We start from the raw sequence: 19,120 nt of genomic DNA on the forward strand, positions 1-19,120 counted from the left end.
AAAAAAAAAAAAAAAAAAAAAAAAAGATTAGATATGCGTGGTAAAGAATGGAGGGAAAGAATCGGGATGATGGAACTTTATCCAGGCTTGTGGCAAGTCCACGTGCCCCTTTCAACCTTGATTATGGCCGTTAGTCCTGATGTCACAGGAACCACAGAACTGACTACACAGCTGCTGTGAGTTTTCTATCTTAATGGTAAAAAGAAGCTTAAAATTCAGATACTTCAACACCTCCTCAACTCTACACTTAAAACAACTCTAAACCACAATCAGTTGACTGTTTATTTGGAGCATGGTGTGCCACATTATTTAATATCGCCACACGATTTAAGTTGAATTTATCTTCAATTGGAGTCATGTGTGTTGCTAGTCTAGGAACCAGAGGTTCACATATTGGCCCATTTGTTTTTCCTGCAGATTACCTGGGGTTCTTGCTAAAATGCATATTCTCATTCATTTGATTTGGCAGGGGACCTGAGATTTTCATTTCTAACTAGCTCCCACCTGATGCTACTGTTACTGGCCCAGAAATCACAATTTAAATTACAAAGTTTTGTATAATTGCAATTGATATGCTTTAATAACATAATAAAGGGAGTAGAGTGAATGGTGTGTGTACCTTCTATTCCACATCTTAATAATAATAATACTCACCATTCATTGAGCACTTAAAAATCAGACCTTATTCAAAAGTGCTTTATGTTCATTACAGCATTTAATCCTCACAATAATTCTGAGGATTAAATAATCCTCACAATAATATAATTGTTGATCTATTTTACAGATTAAGAAGAATTGTGAGAAAAGTTAAACAATATGCCCAGTGTTGTCCTATATGTTATTTAGCTGTGAATAAACCAGGTGTTAATCACTCTTCTCTGTTACCTCTCTGGTATAAAGCTTAGATCCAAGTTCTTTATACCAATCTGCCTTGAATCATAAATACGTGCATATTTTGAATAATATTGTGTGCATCTCTCCAAAATTCATTTGACTCTTTTTATTTAATTTTAGTTGGAAACTTCATGCTATGTCATATGCCTTCCAGAGAGAGAAAACAAAATGACTGAACAAACATTGTGCGAATAATATCTGTTTCATTCCATAATCAAGTCACTTCTGATAACAGCATTCTCAACAGCAAACATATTTTTAATGATTGTGTTGTATAAAATGCTCTCATGCTGCCTGCCTTATATAAGTGTAACCTACTTTATCTTATTTTATTTTGTAGACTAATACCAAGTCTTTTCTTCTAAGCTTTTACTTCAAAAATCTTAAAACAGTGTATGTGAAATCTCGGTGTTGGGCAGAGGTAGTTTCCTAGCTGCAGAATCCTTAATCTGCCTGGTAATTACCAAAGTTTTTCCTGGAAGCATGAAGCATAATTAAAGTCAGTGAACTATGTCTAAAAGAAGGCATCTGTGTGACCTGGATTTATTCAGTAATCCAAGGGAAACTGCACTTCTAAGATACTTTTCGTTAATGACTATTACAGATTGAATGCCGTTACTGAGTTTTGAAAGGCAATCTCTTCAGCTGCCATGCTTCAGTATGTGCTCCTCAACTGTAGCGTGGTCACACTTTCCTTTTTGCAAAAAATATTGCCAAATTCAAATGATTTAAGAAAGAGCTAATGGTTTTGTGGCCAATGTCTCTATTTTAAATGGTATTAGATATTCAAGGACAACCTAAAGTGCTATCAATGAAAAGGTAGCTTATTTGGAAAAATAGATACATATATATTAAATTAGTTGGCAAATAGTTGTTAATTATATGTTCATTTCATCAATTTGAAAACTATGTAACAGTCTGGCTATAGCCATAAACATGGTATGCCATTTTTCCAAAACACATTTAAGCCCTCTCTCTTTCAACTCATTAGGCTTAAAGCCACTTATAACAAATTGGCAACATCAAATGAGATACTTAAGCTAATATAAACACTGTGGTGTACTTATAATTAGTACCTTGTATGTTATGCATTTGTGAACTGAAAAACTATTATTTTTTTATTAATATAGTTGTTTATAAAGTCAACTCACTAGTTTTCCAATCCACCCATCAAAATATTTTAGTAGTTCTGTTGATAAGTTGAATAAAACCTTGAGAAAAATAAGAAAATATGATAAAAATGTTCAGACTCTTAACCTTGAGCTCATTTAAATATTTTCCATTGGATTGTTAATCTGTATTTCCTATCATAATAACTACCTTGATACAGATTAAATACTACACAATGTTTTAATAATTTAGTACAATTTAAAATTTTAGTTATGATTTTTATATATCACATTGTTTTATGTAGACTCTTTCCATAGTCCTCAGAATCATAGAAGTGATATATTTCATGGAACAGTTTGACACCTTTTATTTAAATGGTTGCATAAAGAAACATATTTCTTAATCACTCTTTCATTTGAAAATATATACTTTCATATATAATGTATATGAAAGAGAATATATATGTATACACACACACATATACACATACACACACACATATATACACATACACACACGCATGTGCACACACACACACGTAAGTGCCCATGGTGATCCAGTTCTGAACCTGGTACTGAGTACCAGTACAGAACAAAACAGACATGGTCCCTGGTTATAGTTTAATCCAGTGTAGCTCAAAGTTCAGTCATTCATATATACTTTATGGTTTATTGAATAATTTACACATATGTATAACTTTAGTTTTTAAATTAATATTATTTAAAAGTTATTTTTACATAAATTTAATTTCAGAGGGAACAATATTTTCTACAATTAGGAAATCAGTAAACTTGCCAAAATTAAAGGTTAACTTTAAGCACACCTAGAGTGAAATTCTTGTCTTCCAGCTGGCTTAGAAATTCTCTGCCTTTATGGAATACAGTGATCTGCAGAGTCTTCTATGTTCTTCCTCTGTTGACTCAGGACTTCCAGTCCATCTTTCCCTTTTATATTAAAAGAATGGAAAGTCTACATTTGATATTAGATTGTAGGTCATATCTTGACATTAGATAGGATACATATTTCTGTACCACTCCCCCCCACCTTCCCCCACTAAAGTCAACTTCGTGCTATGCTTTAGAAAATGATTTAGTCCATCAAATTGAAAGAAAATGATTTGGTATCTCTGACCTTATTCAAATGAATTTTCTTTGTTATGTCTTCAGTACAGGGGTAAGTATGAAGCTCCAATCTTTGTAAAAGCATGACAGTATCAACATTTAAAAGTAATGTCACATTTCTACTGTGCATTAAAGAAGCATGTATCAACAATAACAAAACCACATGCAGATCATGCAATAAGCATTTTAAGGTGTCAGTATCCTTAGTTTTGTGCTTCATATTGAATGTGCTCCAGTTTGACCCATTTGCCTTGATCACTTTTATATACTTAGGTGCTCCTGTTTCAGGATCAGAATTATGGTCTTCACTATGAATACACAATCCCATCAGACCCTCTTCCAGAGAACCAGAGTTCTAAGGCCCCTGAGCCCCTCTTCATGTGGACACACACAGGCTGGGAAGATTGCGATGCCACGTGTGGAGGAGGTGAAAGATTTTTAAGTATTTATTTTTCCAAAACAGATGTTGTTTTCTGATAACCTTTGATAATTAAGACAGATCCAAAATCCCTGATCTACAATTCCAAAATTTATAAAGGATTAGAAATGAAAATTTTGTATGACATCTTTAGTGGCTAAACACCTGAACTACTTTGTGGGCAAATCTGACTTTGAATAAAAGCTATTTAGAGTTGTTACATATCTCACTTGATATGATAACATCCCATTGCATAAATATTAATATATTTGTTTACAGGGACTTCCCTCGACACCATTCAAGTTGTTCTGTCGTACTTATGTACTGTGTTGCTTCTGTAAGATCTTAAAAGTTCTAAAATCCAAAGTACACTTGCCTACAAGAATTGCAGACCTGAGTTGAATGTGAGGGTTCTTTGACAGAGTAGTATTTAATTTGGTTCTATGTTGTTTGCATACTTATGCTGCGTATAGTAGGCTCTCGGTATTCAGGACCTCCCATGGATACCAAAATTTGCTGATGCTCAAGTTCCCAATATAAAATGGTACAGCCCAGTCAGCCCCCTGTATCTATGGGTTCCAAATCCACAATTTAACCAATGATGAGATGGAAAATACCTACAGTCAGCCTTTCGTATCCAAGGGTTTTCATTCAAGTTTGGTTAAATCCATAGTTGCAAAACCCATGAATACTGAGGGCCAACACTATGCAGAATGTGTGAAAAAAGTAATTTAATTCCCTAATTCCTTTAGTTTGCTATTTTTTAAGAGTGTGCCACTATTTTCAGTAAATAAGAAGCATCCTGAAACTGTGCTCAAAGTTTTTTTTAAGTTTCTTGTTTTTATTTTAGAGGTTGAAGAGGCAAAAGAATAAAACTTAGTTCAGCATAAAATGTGAGACTAAGAGATCACTTAATCCTACTCCTTTATTGTACCAAAAAGACAGTTGTGTCCTGTGGATTAAATAGATGGTTGTTACTCATAGAACCAGTTAGTAGTAAGGCCAAGAAAGGATGTCAGGTCATGAGACTTCCAACTTAAAATTATATCCACATGTATCAACAGTATAATTTTTTCAGTGCTCTGGGAAGGAAGGTGGCCAGGAACTGAGAGAACCTGGTGTTGGCAGAATCATTCAAATAGATACTGCAATTTTAAGAATTGTGCAAGAAGCAGTGTTAGAAAACCAATAATAAACTGAGAGCTAAGATCTTAAAGATAGTGTGTGACCTAGAAGTTACTAACTACAAGAAGAGTCATGTGATGCATATTCTGATTCAAAGCTGGAGGGTTGGAAAGAAGAAAGGGAGAAGGATCTGGTAGTAGCAGTGGGGAGCATGAACACACACCACTTGTTACTGGGGCATGAGAAAAACATACTGGTGAAGGCTGCAGAGAAAGCAAGAAATTGTGTCCTCATGAGAAAGAAGGTGCCAGAAACATTCAAGGAGCAGAGGCTGTGAAGTTGTGGCATTGGCCAGAGCACTCAAGAGCCTCAGGGTTCTCACCTGGCAGGAGCACATGACCTTCTCAGGCCACCAGAGCAAAGAAAACATCGGAGACAGAGGAAGAATAAGGTTATCCAGAATGCACTTTGACCCAAGGATACAGGGTAATTACACTGAAGAGGTTTCAAATCACTTTTTTTAATTTAAAAATATATTATCGGTGATTCTGGCCACAAGGAACTTTTCAGTGGCCGTGTTTGGGGTCCCATTATTGCATGCACTACCTTGAACTCCTCTATCCTCCCATCCTCTCCTCTTGACACCCCCATAAGCACCCAAATTCCTGTTCCTCTGCTCTTCCCTCCTTCACTGATGCCAGGGCTCATTGCATTTAAGGGGCTCTGGCTCACATCCTGTATCCAAATAAAAAACACAAATAGAAGCAAACATATTCAAAATGAAATTATACACAGCTACAATTCTCTCTTTTACGTAACTCAGGTAAAGTTCTCAGTCATGTCTTCGATCCCACTGATGAGGCCCCATCCCTTGGTAGTGGTGGGCTATGGGGGAAAGAAGTGATGGAGAGGCTGATGGATCATCTTATAGCTCTGAAAGACGGTTTAAATTAAAACCTGTTGACATTTAGAACTCTAGGCAAGAAAATGTTTGCCCAGTGAATTTTATTATCTTCATTTTCCCCCTTCATCTGCAATTGTGGTCTAATAGAAACTGCATCAAGAGTTAAACATACAGAACTTGTCAGTTTAATTTGAAAAAGCAAATTGTTTAACATTAAAACTTTTTTTCCCCCAAAATCACATTACTTTCTAAAATTTGATTTGCCAATTGCTCGACCTTAAGAAATATTAGTTGACTATAAACTATTCTAGTTTTAGAGTTAGATGGAATATTAAGTATTTTAAATTATGACTTAATTATCAACATGAGGAAATTGAAGGGCATAGAGATTAAGTGACTTCCCCGGGTGACACGGCCCATTAGGTGTGGAACCAGGGTTAGAATTGAGTCTTTCTTCCTCATTGTGCTGTCTTCAAAAGCAGCACAGAAAGCTTAATGTTTCTTTCCACAACATAGAGATGATTTAGGCTTTTTGTGATTCAAAATGATATTTTCTAATATTGTGTTAAATAAGAATTTAGATATGTTCTTATTTGTATTTCAAATGATTGGTTTTATAAAATAATCACTCTAATAATATATAACTTTTATATGATTTGTGCTTGAAGAGACCTTCTTTTCCAACTCTGTTCCATTGTATTTAGTCAACAGTTTTCAATTATCTCTGCCTATGTTAATAGGGCACATACTCATTTCAATGCCAAAATATTTCTGGGCTTTTGGATATTATTTTCCTTTGCAGTTCATAAATAAAGTGAATGGACAGGATTTCAAGAATCGCATCATTTCTGACTTCATATCATTCATTTTATAGCCAGAAAGAGCTTTGTAATCTCTCAGCATTTTCATGAATTAAATGAGAGTAAGTTCAAAGCACAGAATATTAGAAACAGATTCATGCAAAACTTATCTTCAACAGCAAAGAGGAATAATAATGGCACTATTCTATTTTACAGAAATAAGTAAGAGCAAATAAAGTATCACAGGGCAGCTTAAAATTTCAAAGTTTGAGATAAGCTATTTTTCTAAATCTATTGTAAGTTACTAAATTGCTGGAACTGAGGTAAGTGGGAGAGTTTGTTTAAAGATACTTTGTATTGTCTAGCTAATTTTTACTATATTGATCTTTTATATCAGTATCTCAAATTAAGTTTTAAAATTATAACTTAAACTAAATATATTACATTTATTATTATTATTATTTTTTGTTTATATTAATTTACTGTTTATTATTGTATTAATTTATTAATGCCAGCTATTGTAAGATATGGAAATTCTCTCTTTTGAAAGGGATATTATCTTAAAATATCTAATAAAGGCAAGTGATCTCAAGTAATTTTTTTGACATACAGGAGATATCATATACTTTTCATCACAGTCTTTTTAGAGTCCAATGATAATTTTAGACTTGAATTAATATATCGTAGCATCAGTCATTGAAACTAGTTCTTTATTTTCAAACAGCTTCAAATATATTTGTGAAATCAATGTTTATTTTGCATTAAAGTTCTGAAACTTCTAAAAATATTTAAAGGAATGTTTTGAATTTATTTTGGCACCTCAGAAGTGCGGATCAATTTGCTAGGAAGTTCTTATTGACGTTAAAGACCTGCTTTAAATGCTCTTGGTCTTCACAGGCATTAAAGGTGTATTATTTCAAAATACCTGAGCCTTGTATGTAGAGTCAGCACTACAGAGTCAGTATTACTCTAGGATTGTTTTGATCTAGGGATAGATTCGAGAAACAAGAAAGAATGGGAACCCAAAAATTCAATAACCCTTTTGAAACAAATGAAGAGTTAAACATGCTCTGAGGAAATTCTCAAGAGATCAAATTTGAAGAAAAAAATGAGCCAACATGTCACATTTTTCACATCAGTCCAAGTTCATCTAGCTTATGAATGTTGTTTCCTTAGCATTGTGAGATCTTCCAGACACAGCTTTTCTTATCCATATCCAGATCGTAAAGAACCTTTGTGTCCAAGTTGAGGACAACATCTCAGTATACAAATGCTTATACCTTTTCAAACCCTCTAGAATATATTTAACAGGAAAGAATCTTTTTGAGATTGTGGTTTGTTTTGCTTTTTACATTTTGAAGGTACTTTGCATGTACCAAAATAATAATTACTTGTCAAAGAAAATGCACCAGAATATGTTTATACTCCATTTTTTCTCTGCATTATTTTTTCTATAATATTTGTTACAATTTTGTATTTTCCTAATAGAAAAAAATATTTTATATTAACATCTTCTCTCTTATGGTATGGGCATTTGGGGTTTTGATCAGGAATTGTTTGCTGGTTCCAATTTCCATAAGGGTGTCTCCTGCATTTTCTAAGGTTCTTACCATTTGAGGTTTTGCATTTAGGTCTTTGATCCATAGAGTTGACTTTTGTGTATGGTGATAGGTAGGGGTCTTGTAATCTTCTGCATGTGGTAGTCGGTTTTCCCAACACTATTTACTGCATAGGTTCTCCTCTCCCCAGTGGTTGTTGGTGGAGCCTTTGTCGAAGATGAGCTGGTTGAGAAATTAAAGTTTTGCTTCTGGAATCTCTATCTTGCTTCATTGGTCTATATGTCTTTTCTTGTATGAATACCAGTATAAGAACAGGCTGTTTTATTGGCTGTTTTGATTATTGGAGCTTTATAATAAAGTTTATAGTCTGGGAGTGTTATATCTCCCACTTTGGTTTTTTTGCTGAGGATTGTTTTGGCTATTCATGGTCGTTATGTTTCCATATGAGTTTTTGTATTGTCATTCCAGGACTGAGAAGAATGCTGCTGGTAATTAAATAGCTGTTCCATTAAATCTGTAGATTGCCTTGGGTAGAATGGACATCTTAACAATGCTGATTATTCTAATCCATGAGCATAGAATATTTCTCCATTTGTTTGTGTCATCTTTGTTTTGGGGGGAAGCTTTTTTGGAGCACTGTTTTGTAGTTTTTGTTGTAAAGGTTTTTTGTTGTGAAGGTTAGGAAGATGCCAAGGTATTTCATTTTTTTTGGTGGCTATTGTGAATGAGATTGTGCTTTTTGTTGGGGTTTCTGTTTGTTTAATGTTGGTGTATAGTAATGCAACTATCTTTTTCACATTTATTTTAAACCCTGAGACTTTACCAAAGAGATTACTGTGTACACCTGTATGGAAACAAACATGAAAACCTAAATTAAATGGAGGATTTTCTTACATCACACAACCTCCCCACATTGAAACAAGAAGAAATCAAGACCCTAAATAGAACAGTAACAACCCAGGAAATCGACTATGTCATAAGAAAACTACCTACAAAATAAGTCTTGGACCAGATGGCTTTCCAGCAGAATTCTACAAAACATACAAGGGAGAGCTGATACCAATCCTACTGAAAGTATATCAGACAACCAAGAAGCCGACATCACATTGATACTCAAACCGGGTAAAGATCCAACAAAGAAAGAGAACTACAGGCCAATATCCTTGATGAACATAGATGCTAAAATTCTCAACAAGATTCTAGCAAACCAGATTCAACAATACATCTCCAAAATCATTCCCCATGACCAAGTAGTCTTCATCCCCAGGATACAGGGCTGGTTCAACATCTGCAAGACCATAAGCGTAATTAAATACATCAACAGATGTAAAGACAAAACCACATGATTACATTATTAGATGCGGAAACAGCTTTTGATAAAATCCAGCACCTCTTCTTGATAAAAATCCTCGAATATCTAGGCATTGATGGAACATACCTCAAAATAGTAAAAGCCATCTGTGAGAAAACCACAGCCAACATACTGCTAAGCAGACAGAAATTGGAACCATATCCCCTGAAAACCGAAACAAGACAAAGATGTCCACTCTCTCCCCTCCCGTTCAGCATAGTATTGGAATCCCTAGCTAGAGCAGTCAGACAAGAGAAGGAAATCAGGGGTATCCCAATAGAAAAAGAGGAAGTTAAGTTATCACTCTTTGCAGACAACATGATTCTATACCTTGAAAATCCAAGAGAATCTATTAAAAACCTCCTTGCACTGATGAAGGACTTTGGCAACATCTCAGGGTATAAAATAAATATGCAAAATATTTTAAGAACATTATAAAGAATCATATTCTCTCTCTCTGTCTCTGTCTGTCTTGCTCTCTCTCCACATATATATAAAATATATACTATATATATATGAACTATATATACTCTGCCTTATAGAGTCTCACAATTTAATATAAAAATTTGCAATGTTCAATAATATAGAGAATTTCAGTTATGTATATTGAAACTCAAAATCTACCCCCAGAAATTTGTTTCAGTATACATGATGCAAATTCTAGAATTGTGATCTACCTGGATAGGATATTATTTTATTTAAAAATACTCATTTTATGTGTAAAATACAGAGCCTATTTGTATCAGCCTATCTGTGAGACTGGAAAAGAAGGCTCACTTAATAAAATGTGTAGTCTTTGTTAAGTATTCAAGGAACAAAAATTTAGCAATAAAATGTATTCATCATATTCAGATTTTGCCATTTATTAAAGAGTGGAATGCATAATGGTTATTTTACTTTATTTATAACTACATTCAAAACATCCAAACTGATTTCCTCAAGACTGTTTTTATGGGAATGACCCAGAGATGAAGTTAATTGCCATATAGCAAGTAATACTCTGTCAACAACCTACAGCTCTCATGGTTCAGGCAAAAAGCCAGTTAGTGATCACTTTCTGTTCATCCCTAGGTTCCACAGTATTGGATGCATTGTAGCTACAGCTATTAGATGCTAGAATGGAAATTTCCTGTGTTGGCTAGGACATAAAAATATATAAATGAAAACCTCAAACAATAACATTTCCTTATGGATTTAAGATCTCAGTTGTATTTTCATGGGTATAATGTATGTGTAGTTGAGCAATACATTTTTTCTCTAATTCTATTGTTTTTTTTTCAGTGAAATAAAATAAGTAGAGCTAAGCTTCTCTAACTGTCACAAAGCTTATGATGTGAGTGTCCTTGCTTACAAGACTCTTAAGTGTAAGATGAATAATAAAAATCTTATCAAGGAAGTGTGCTTACAGAGCTATAAGGAAAATAAAAATAGCATACAAATTGTCGTTTTTACCTCCTGTAACCAGACTTTATCATACCAGAGAAAGTGAGGCAGTTTTCTAAAATCTGATGAAAGACAGTAAGAGTCTTAGGGAAGATAACAGTCATTTGAGAGTAAAGCTTTCTAGAATTCTTGGAGTCTTTACCGGAGGTAATAAAAATAAGGGTCTGAGTTATACTCAAAATAAGCATACTTTCTATATTTCATTATAAAGCACTGATGATATACAAACCAAACGATAAAATGTGCATGCATGTTTATGTACTTTCAGGAAAGCACATTAGGAAGGTTAGATTCTAATGTTTTATACAAATACAGCTTTCAAATATTTAATGCTAAAAGATAGCTACACTCCTTTCAACTATTTAATGCTAAAAGATAGCTACACTCCTTTCAACTATTTAATGCTAAAAGATAGCTACAATCCTTTACAATAATGTCTTCAATTAATAACTTGTGTTGCCATGATCACTTTGTATATAAAACTTGCCATTTAATTTCCAAAAAGGAAAAATTTTTATTCATCTTATTTAAGCATAGAGGTACATTTTGTCACTTACATTATAAATAATATATTCATTGATCTAACCTAGAATTTGTTTAAAATAGCTTTGAAAAGTATGACAAGCCTATAAACACCTCCTAAATTCATTACATAAAGGCCCATACAAACATTTTTATGTTTATTTGATCTTTTCAGGAGAAAGAAAGACAACAGTATCCTGCACAAAAATAATGAGCAAAAATATCAGCATTGTGGACAACAAGAAATGCAAATACTTAACCAAACCAGAGCCACAGATTCGAAAGTGTAATGAGCAACCGTGTCAAACAAGGTAACCCTATTCCAGCTATCATGAAAGCATTGTTTGGTCATTAAATGACTGGCCTCTAAAACAAACACAGAATATTACTGAAATCACATTTTCTTAAAAGACATTGCAAAGAGATATGCACCAAAATGTAAAGCTGTAAATAAGCAAAGTGTAAGAAAACAAGGTTAGGATCCACCTAGCTTTTGACCTTCCTCTCCAGCGTGAAAACAACCATTCAATAGTGGTAAGGGGTAGCATTAGGAATGGTGATTGTTGAGAAGTAATTAAAATCATTTCATAACATGTAGGTCTCCTCCAAAAATTCTGGTTATTTGATTGAATTTATCTATTTATTCCTGAATTCTCCAAGATAAAGTGTTAGAATTTTCCAGGGGTAATATAAACCAAAACAAATCTGGTCATGACCCACACACCAGCAGAACAACAGAGGCCATGTGATCTTTCTGGTTCTTAAAGCTAATTCTTCACTTCCTCTCCAAGAGTTCCCAGTGCAAACTACCCAATTCCTGAGCTCTGATCACTGGATTTCTGATTTGGAACCTAGTTACTGAACCAGGACTGCATTGGTTCCTTCTGATTTTCCTCAATGTGTATTAAGTAACAAAGCAGGCAAGAAACTCAGGAGTAGAGGACAAAACAGCAATACTGAGCAGCTGACAGTGATAGAGAAAGAAAGAAGCCATTCCTTGCTTATCTGAAGATGAAGCAGGAACAAATGAGTAGAACCTGAGTATAAGTTTGGAGTTTAATTTTGGAGAGGACTAGCAGCAAGGCTACTGACCATCACAGGGCTTCTGAAAAGCCACCTGCTTTCACATACAAATGCTGGATTGGATTAGCCTCAGACCTATTGTCAAAAGTTCTAAAAACTTTTAGGGATGGGATGTCAAAAACGAGTGAGGCTGGATTGATTCCTGTAGATAATGGAGACAGGCATATTTACTTGCTGCTTACACTCAGGAATTTGCTGAGGTTGGGTTAGGCCATATAGTTAGGAGTTCTTAGGTGGTCAAACAGTATTGATCTCCCCTTCACAATAGCTTCTACAATGGATTCATGGTGAATTTACACCTACCCCCCCACAAGTCACATATGAAAAGATTCTATAGCATTCTATAACCGATATCACCATCATGACCCTCTAACACAATGAGTAGGTACAGGGTACACAAAATGAAAAACAAAGTTGCCAATTAACCATATCTGGACTTTTTTATTATAAATAATCTCTTTGGGAATTGGTGTCATCCAAGCAAATGCCCAGTCCTGATGTCCCTATTCCTTTTTCCTTCCCTGCATTCTTCCTAGCACTGCATCCTGAGTTGTCTCTATTTCTGCCTCATTGTAAAACTCAATTACTATGCCCTCCAGATCTGGATCATACTAAGTTAGTGAGGACTTTAAAAAGATTTGGAAAATACTTTATTCCTCTACAAAGTTGAAATTTGAAGGCTTGCTTCTCTGTAGAGTCAGTGTAGTTTAGATATTGAAAGCTGATTATCAACTTTCCGAGTGTTTTGTATTTCTGCTCTAATAATCTTATCCCAGGAAAATATATGCTTCTAAAAGAATAGAAGGGACGAATGATATATAAAAAGATGTAGAAAACAGAAAAGTACATAAATATACCTTCAACAATGTTATATACTTTGCTCCTTCCTGTCTGTATGCTTTTCAGCCTAAGTCCATAAATGTGTGGACTGGTAAACATTTTCATGATGCATCATAGTCACCAGGTAGGGTGGCCTAGGGAATTATTGTTGCTTACGGTCAGGTCCTTGGGTTTTTTTCCCATTCAGTGCTGAACAGATATATAAGCTGCATTTTTGGACTTTGCCCTGTCAGCTTTTCTAAAAACCTGGAATCTTTTTGTTATTACTATTTCCAAAAATTCTCTTTTTCTCTCTATCCCCTTTAGTGATATTAAAATGCTAAATTATTCTATGTTAAGTAATTTATTCAAATATTTCAAAACACTATTTGTGTAATAGACCATATAGTTTTTCCATTTTGATAAATGAGATTTTTGTAATACAGCAGGAATTTTGAGCTCGATTTGAGGACTAAAGCATATTTGTCAGTTCCTAACTTGGTCTGTGAAGGAGCCTAGTATATAATATGTACCACTTATTGTTCATTCACTGACCTCAGCTATCTTGGAGAAAAAAAATGCTTCGATAATGACTTGGTAAAAGGAATTATTTTAAAAGATCAATACATTTCTCAGTGAGAAATTTTTGCAGCTGGAGACTGGAAGCCTTTTTTTTTTTAGTTGGAGTCTCACTCTGTCATCCAGACTGGAGTGCAGTGGCCGCTCCCGGCCACCGCAGCCTCGACCTGCTGGGCTCCGGCTATCCTTCCACCTCAGCCTTCCAAGTAGCCGGAATTACAGGCATGTGCCACCACACCCAGCTGATTTTTTTTATTTATTGTAGAGATGAGGTCTCGCTGCCCAGGCGGGTCTCGAACCTGCGGGCTCAGGCAATCCACTCACCTCAGCCTCCCAAAGGCACGGAATTACAGGCTGAGTCACCAAACCCGGCCTGGAAGCCTTTTTGTTCGATAATATTAGAGATTATCTTCCTTCCACTAAAAGGGAGGCAGTATATTTTGAACGACCAAGAAATGATATCAGTGAGATTATTCAAAATATTGAAAAGTAAGAAATAGACATAGGCATGTATTAAGGATCTTCACAGGAAAACTTTCCAAAACTTCCTGGCCAAGCACAACTTTTGTTTATCCTGGCTTTTCCTCCATTCCAGTAAAAAAACATTCTGTTTTCCTTTTACATTTATTTAAAAAGTCACCAAGTTGCCTGATGACATTCTTTGTGCCAATTATAAAATAGACTCTAATGCATTGGTAAATAGCTGTGTAAAAAGGCCTCTTAGAGATAAGCAAATGGGATCATTCCAAATTAGATGAATTCTAAGGCACAAAGATATGTTTTCTCATTAGAATATATGTTACATTTTAGTTTTCTTTTTGAGTACTTTTCATGAAGAATGGAAGAAAATCAACTTTTTATAATTATATTAAAGGTCTCAAAATTTTATTCTTCTTAAAAAATATGAGAGTCCACAGAATTGCAAATACTTTTCTTTTCAGTACAGAAGAACCCAGTAGTGCCTTTGGGTTCCATAGACAGGAAAATGGTATATAGATGTATTTAAATTGTGACTATTTCCTGAACATTCTTGTACAGAAATATGAAGCAGAAGTGAAACTAAATTTGGAAGATATTCACTTTAGGAAAAATCCACTAGGGGACTCCAAAGCAAAATGGTAGGTCTGTATCATATTTGATAGACCAGCGAACAAAAACTTTTACACGGTTAGTACTAGAGTACAAATGTTATCATGAAATTGTTCCGTTTTCTGAAACAGAAACATAAAGTCATTCATATTAAATAGTCATACAAATGAGAAACTAGGCTGTAAAACGTGACTCCTCTAAATGTGAATTATTGCTAAGAATATCTGGGCTTAGATAAATTGGGAATAACTGAGGTTATTTCTGTAAAACAGTAAAATATAAATTCCATTTGAAGGAATGTTTAAGGAAAAACTACTATGTGAAAAGTGTTATAAATTTAAAGAAGGAAGTGTTGATCTATGCCTTTGAAAAATGAATATACTAAATAGGGAGAGAAGGCCACATTCCTTAGGTAGTCTTTAAGCCAATCCACTTACCTAGGAAATATCTAATAAGTCATGTGATTGCTACAAGTCAGGTGACAGAAGTCAGAGGAAAGTTTCTTCCCTTTTGGTTGGATGGAAAAAGTATTCTAGGAGTCTGGGGCTTGGCACTGGCTGTGAAGATCTAGGCAGAGGATCCTGTGTAAACAAATGTCATGAGTTGAAAATAGAAAGTGTTTGGAAGCAAGCTATGGTTAATTTCCAAATGAGTGGAACATGATGCTAAAAAAAATAGGAATAAATATAAATCATTTCAAATATACTGCAAAATATAATATATATGCTGAGTACCTATTGTATATAAGGCAATATAATAACATATACCCTTTTCCAAATGAGAAAATGGAAACTTACAGTTGATAAGTATTATTTCGAGAATGTGAAATAATTAGTTAAGGTAACTAGTTAGGTATCCACAATTAACCTCAGGGTCTGACTGCCATGTCCTGTGCTAAAATAGGATTGTGCAGAGAGTTTAGTTTGGGTCTCCCTATAAGATTGTCCAAGTTATGAGAAATACAAAGAAAATTTTTATTGACAAGAATCATATAAGTACCAAATTTTAGGAATCACTTTTGACATAGGTTTTGGTTTTTTCCTGAAATAAATTTGGGGAAATGTTTAAATTAGTAGTCCTTAGAGTAGGTACCAATTCAATAAAATCGATTTGACTTTAGATACATACCACTACCCTAATGACTGGCAGTGGAAAAGAGATATCCATCTAGGTATTAAAATACATATTTTTGGCCAGGTGCCCAAATCAGTGCAATCAAAAAGTAATATTGGAAGCCTGACATCCTGTAAAATTGAATCACTTTAAGTTTAGCCCTTAGTCTGTCACTCCAGTATCTACCATCCCACTACAGCTAGACAGTGGTTAGCCCTAAAAAAGCATATGTAGCTCTGTCTGGAAGTATATAGCCCAGTGACAGAAATCTTATTGCCAGTGATAAGCATAATGCCTTGGTGATTGATTGCTTTGACCAAGTAAGAGGTAATCTACAGGCTCATTCAATTTCTGGCTCCACACCCTTGTGACCTTTGCTAAGTTATTAAACCACAGTGTGCCTCAGTTTCCTGTTCCATAAATGGCCATATTAGTTGTGCTACCTAACCCACAGGGCTATTCTAAAGATTCAAAATATAAAGAATAGGAATAACTCCTGGATATTAGCAATTTTATACTTACAGGGTACCTTAGTGTGGCCAAGTGGTGGACAGTAAAAGGTAAATTGTATGGTAACATGGGCAGAGTCTGATAGACACTTTGAAATTCTGTTAAGAATAAGACCTTGGCTAGATAGATAGATAGATAGATAGATAGATAGATAGATAGTTACTCATGCTTTTTATTGACTTGATGTCATATATATGCATGGGCATCTCGGAGAAAATTATCACATTAGTTTTTTTAAAAAGGGGGTTATAAAGTTAGTGTGTAGTATTCTGCTAACTCTAGACATGTCAAGATACATGGTAGATAAATATCTTTTAACTTATTTCCAGTGACTCTTGCTTTACTTTTAGATGGATGATGACAGAATGGACTCCCTGTTCACGGACTTGTGGGAAAGGAATGCAGAGTAGACAAGTGGCCTGTACCCAACAACTGAGCAACGGAACTCTGATTAGAGCTCGGGAAAGGGACTGCACTGGACCTAAGCCTACCACTGCCCAGCGCTGCGAGGGCCAGGACTGTATGACGGTGTGGGAGGCAGGAGTATGGTCTGAGGTACATACATGTCCCATTTATTTCCCTATTTCTTCTCTGACTCTTAACTAGTACAAGGTTAGGTTGGATCATGTCCAGAATCTCTCTGCATGGCAGTTAATACTTTTCTATACTAGCTATTAATTTTGTTGTTAATAAAATGTATATATTCAAATAATTTTGAACATAGAAAAAGGCAAAGATATTTGCTCTTTATAAATATTAATAATATTGATGAATATTGTAACATAACCAAGAATATATTTTATCTACATTTTAGAATTCTGCTTTTTTATTTCTATGCTATGAACACACTGTTGAGTGGGCACACATTAAAATACACATTTAACTCATTGCATATCTCTGAACATTTAAAAGGGACAGAATAAAGAAAAGAATTTAACAATTATTTTGTGTGAGCAAGGAGTGTGTTTTTACTTCATATTTAGTAGATTGTTTACATTTAATCACCAGTGTAAGAAATGTGCTTCCCATTTCATAAGTGACGATAGTACAGCTCAGACAAATTAAATAGACTACAACAAGTCATACCTAAGTAGTAGAACTGGGATTTAAAGCCAAAGCTGTCTTCCTCACTGCACCACCCAGCCCCAAATAGCTTGTAGTGTGTAAGCTACAAGGGTATTCTGTGCTAAATCATAGTGACTTGTTTTCTGTTGTCATGATGCATGTCTTTGCATAATAATAGCTATCACTCATTACTTGTATACTGGCTGCTCTTTAGGATTTTAGGTGTCTGGGTGCATGTACACACACACACTAACTTAAATACACACATGTGCAAGGACAAACTCAAGCAAAATCATCCGTGTACTTATTTCAGCATATTAGATAAGATGCAAAAATCATAAATAAAAAATGTCACGTTAAAGTATATAGCCAGTCTTTTGAAAATAAGATAAACTGGCTTAGAAGATAAGGTTGCTAACTCTTTTTCAGTTAACCCTAGCACTTCAAAAAAGCACATTAGCACATATCCCAGCTTTCTGTTCTCTTACTTTTCTGGGTTGTACCTTGCTGTTTAATAGATTCTTTTTCAATTATGGTGTATACTTTTGAAAGTGAATACCAAATCATAGTTTACATCGAAATGAATCAGTTAAATCTGGAAGGAAGAGTCACATGACTGTCAGAGAAACAAGAATACCCCACTCCCAGCCTAATCAGAACAGTTTTGCCAACGCTTCAGAAGGAAATTGGTTGGAAATATTTACAATACAGATTTTTGACATCAGCTGGGAGAAATAATATGTCACAATACAATATGCCAATTGTAAAATGTCTCTCTCATTTTGATTTAATTTTAAACTATATTTTATGAATCATGGATAGTTTCAATTGCAAAGTAAAATTATAAATATTAAAATACCAAATCACAATGTGTAGTCCAATTTAAAGGTCAGCATATTGAAATGCAAACTGTAAATTATTAGTTACTTATTTGTGTAAGATTCAGTATACCTATTTAAAATATTTATTTCATGTCTACATTTAACAACACAACTGTTGTTAAAGCCTGTGAGTGTGAGCAGGGGAATGAGCTCAGCTTCTCTCCACATGGCTAGAAGCAAAGATTTGGAATCAAGCATGGTTATTCCTATGTAACGTCATTAATAATTGCATGCTGCCACTCTTTTTCTGAACCTTTTCCAGACACAGATATATATTGGATTTTCAAGATTTGTCATAACTAGTCCCATATACCCAGTGCAATTTTAGCCCTCATGTCCAGGTAGTCAGTGATGCCATGCCTTTTGGAAAACAGAGATGCTTTGTGCATATTCTATCTTAGAGAGGAGATATGTAAATGAGAAAGTAAATTATACCTAGAAAAAGATTGGTAGGATATATGTAATATGCTTTAATCTATTATGTCACCATCATCTAGTATACATTAATCATTAATTAAATTAGTGAAACTATTTTTGAACTAAGTCCATACAACTATTTAGAATGATGATTTCTAGGGGTGTACAATTACGTAAATAAATTATTTATGTTTGCTAAGATTTTCTCTCTGCTAATTTTAAGAAATGCTTTTGAGAAATGACATTCTGTGAGAAATTGTCATTTTTCACATACATGTCCTCAGGCTAAAGAATAGTAAGTCTTAACAAACAAAATG

The 19,120-nt window shown here is 34.4% G+C and overlaps 1 protein-coding gene across 1 annotated transcript in view; it reads left to right on the top strand.

Annotated features, from left to right (window-relative positions):
* The window catches only part of ADAMTS19 (ADAM metallopeptidase with thrombospondin type 1 motif 19), a 242,966-nt gene that overhangs the window by 196,247 nt on the left and 27,599 nt on the right, over nt 1-19,120 (top strand). The window contains exons 18-20 of the mRNA XM_008066227.2: nt 3,399-3,552; nt 11,423-11,558; nt 16,791-16,995. Coding sequence (XP_008064418.2) covers nt 3,399-3,552; nt 11,423-11,558; nt 16,791-16,995 — 495 coding nt within the window. The remainder of the gene's footprint in view (nt 1-3,398; nt 3,553-11,422; nt 11,559-16,790; nt 16,996-19,120) is intronic.

Source organism: Carlito syrichta, unplaced genomic scaffold (assembly GCF_000164805.1).
Source record: "Carlito syrichta isolate Samal-C Ts95f unplaced genomic scaffold, Tarsius_syrichta-2.0.1 Scaffold308863, whole genome shotgun sequence".
NCBI lineage: Eukaryota > Metazoa > Chordata > Mammalia > Primates > Tarsiidae > Carlito > Carlito syrichta.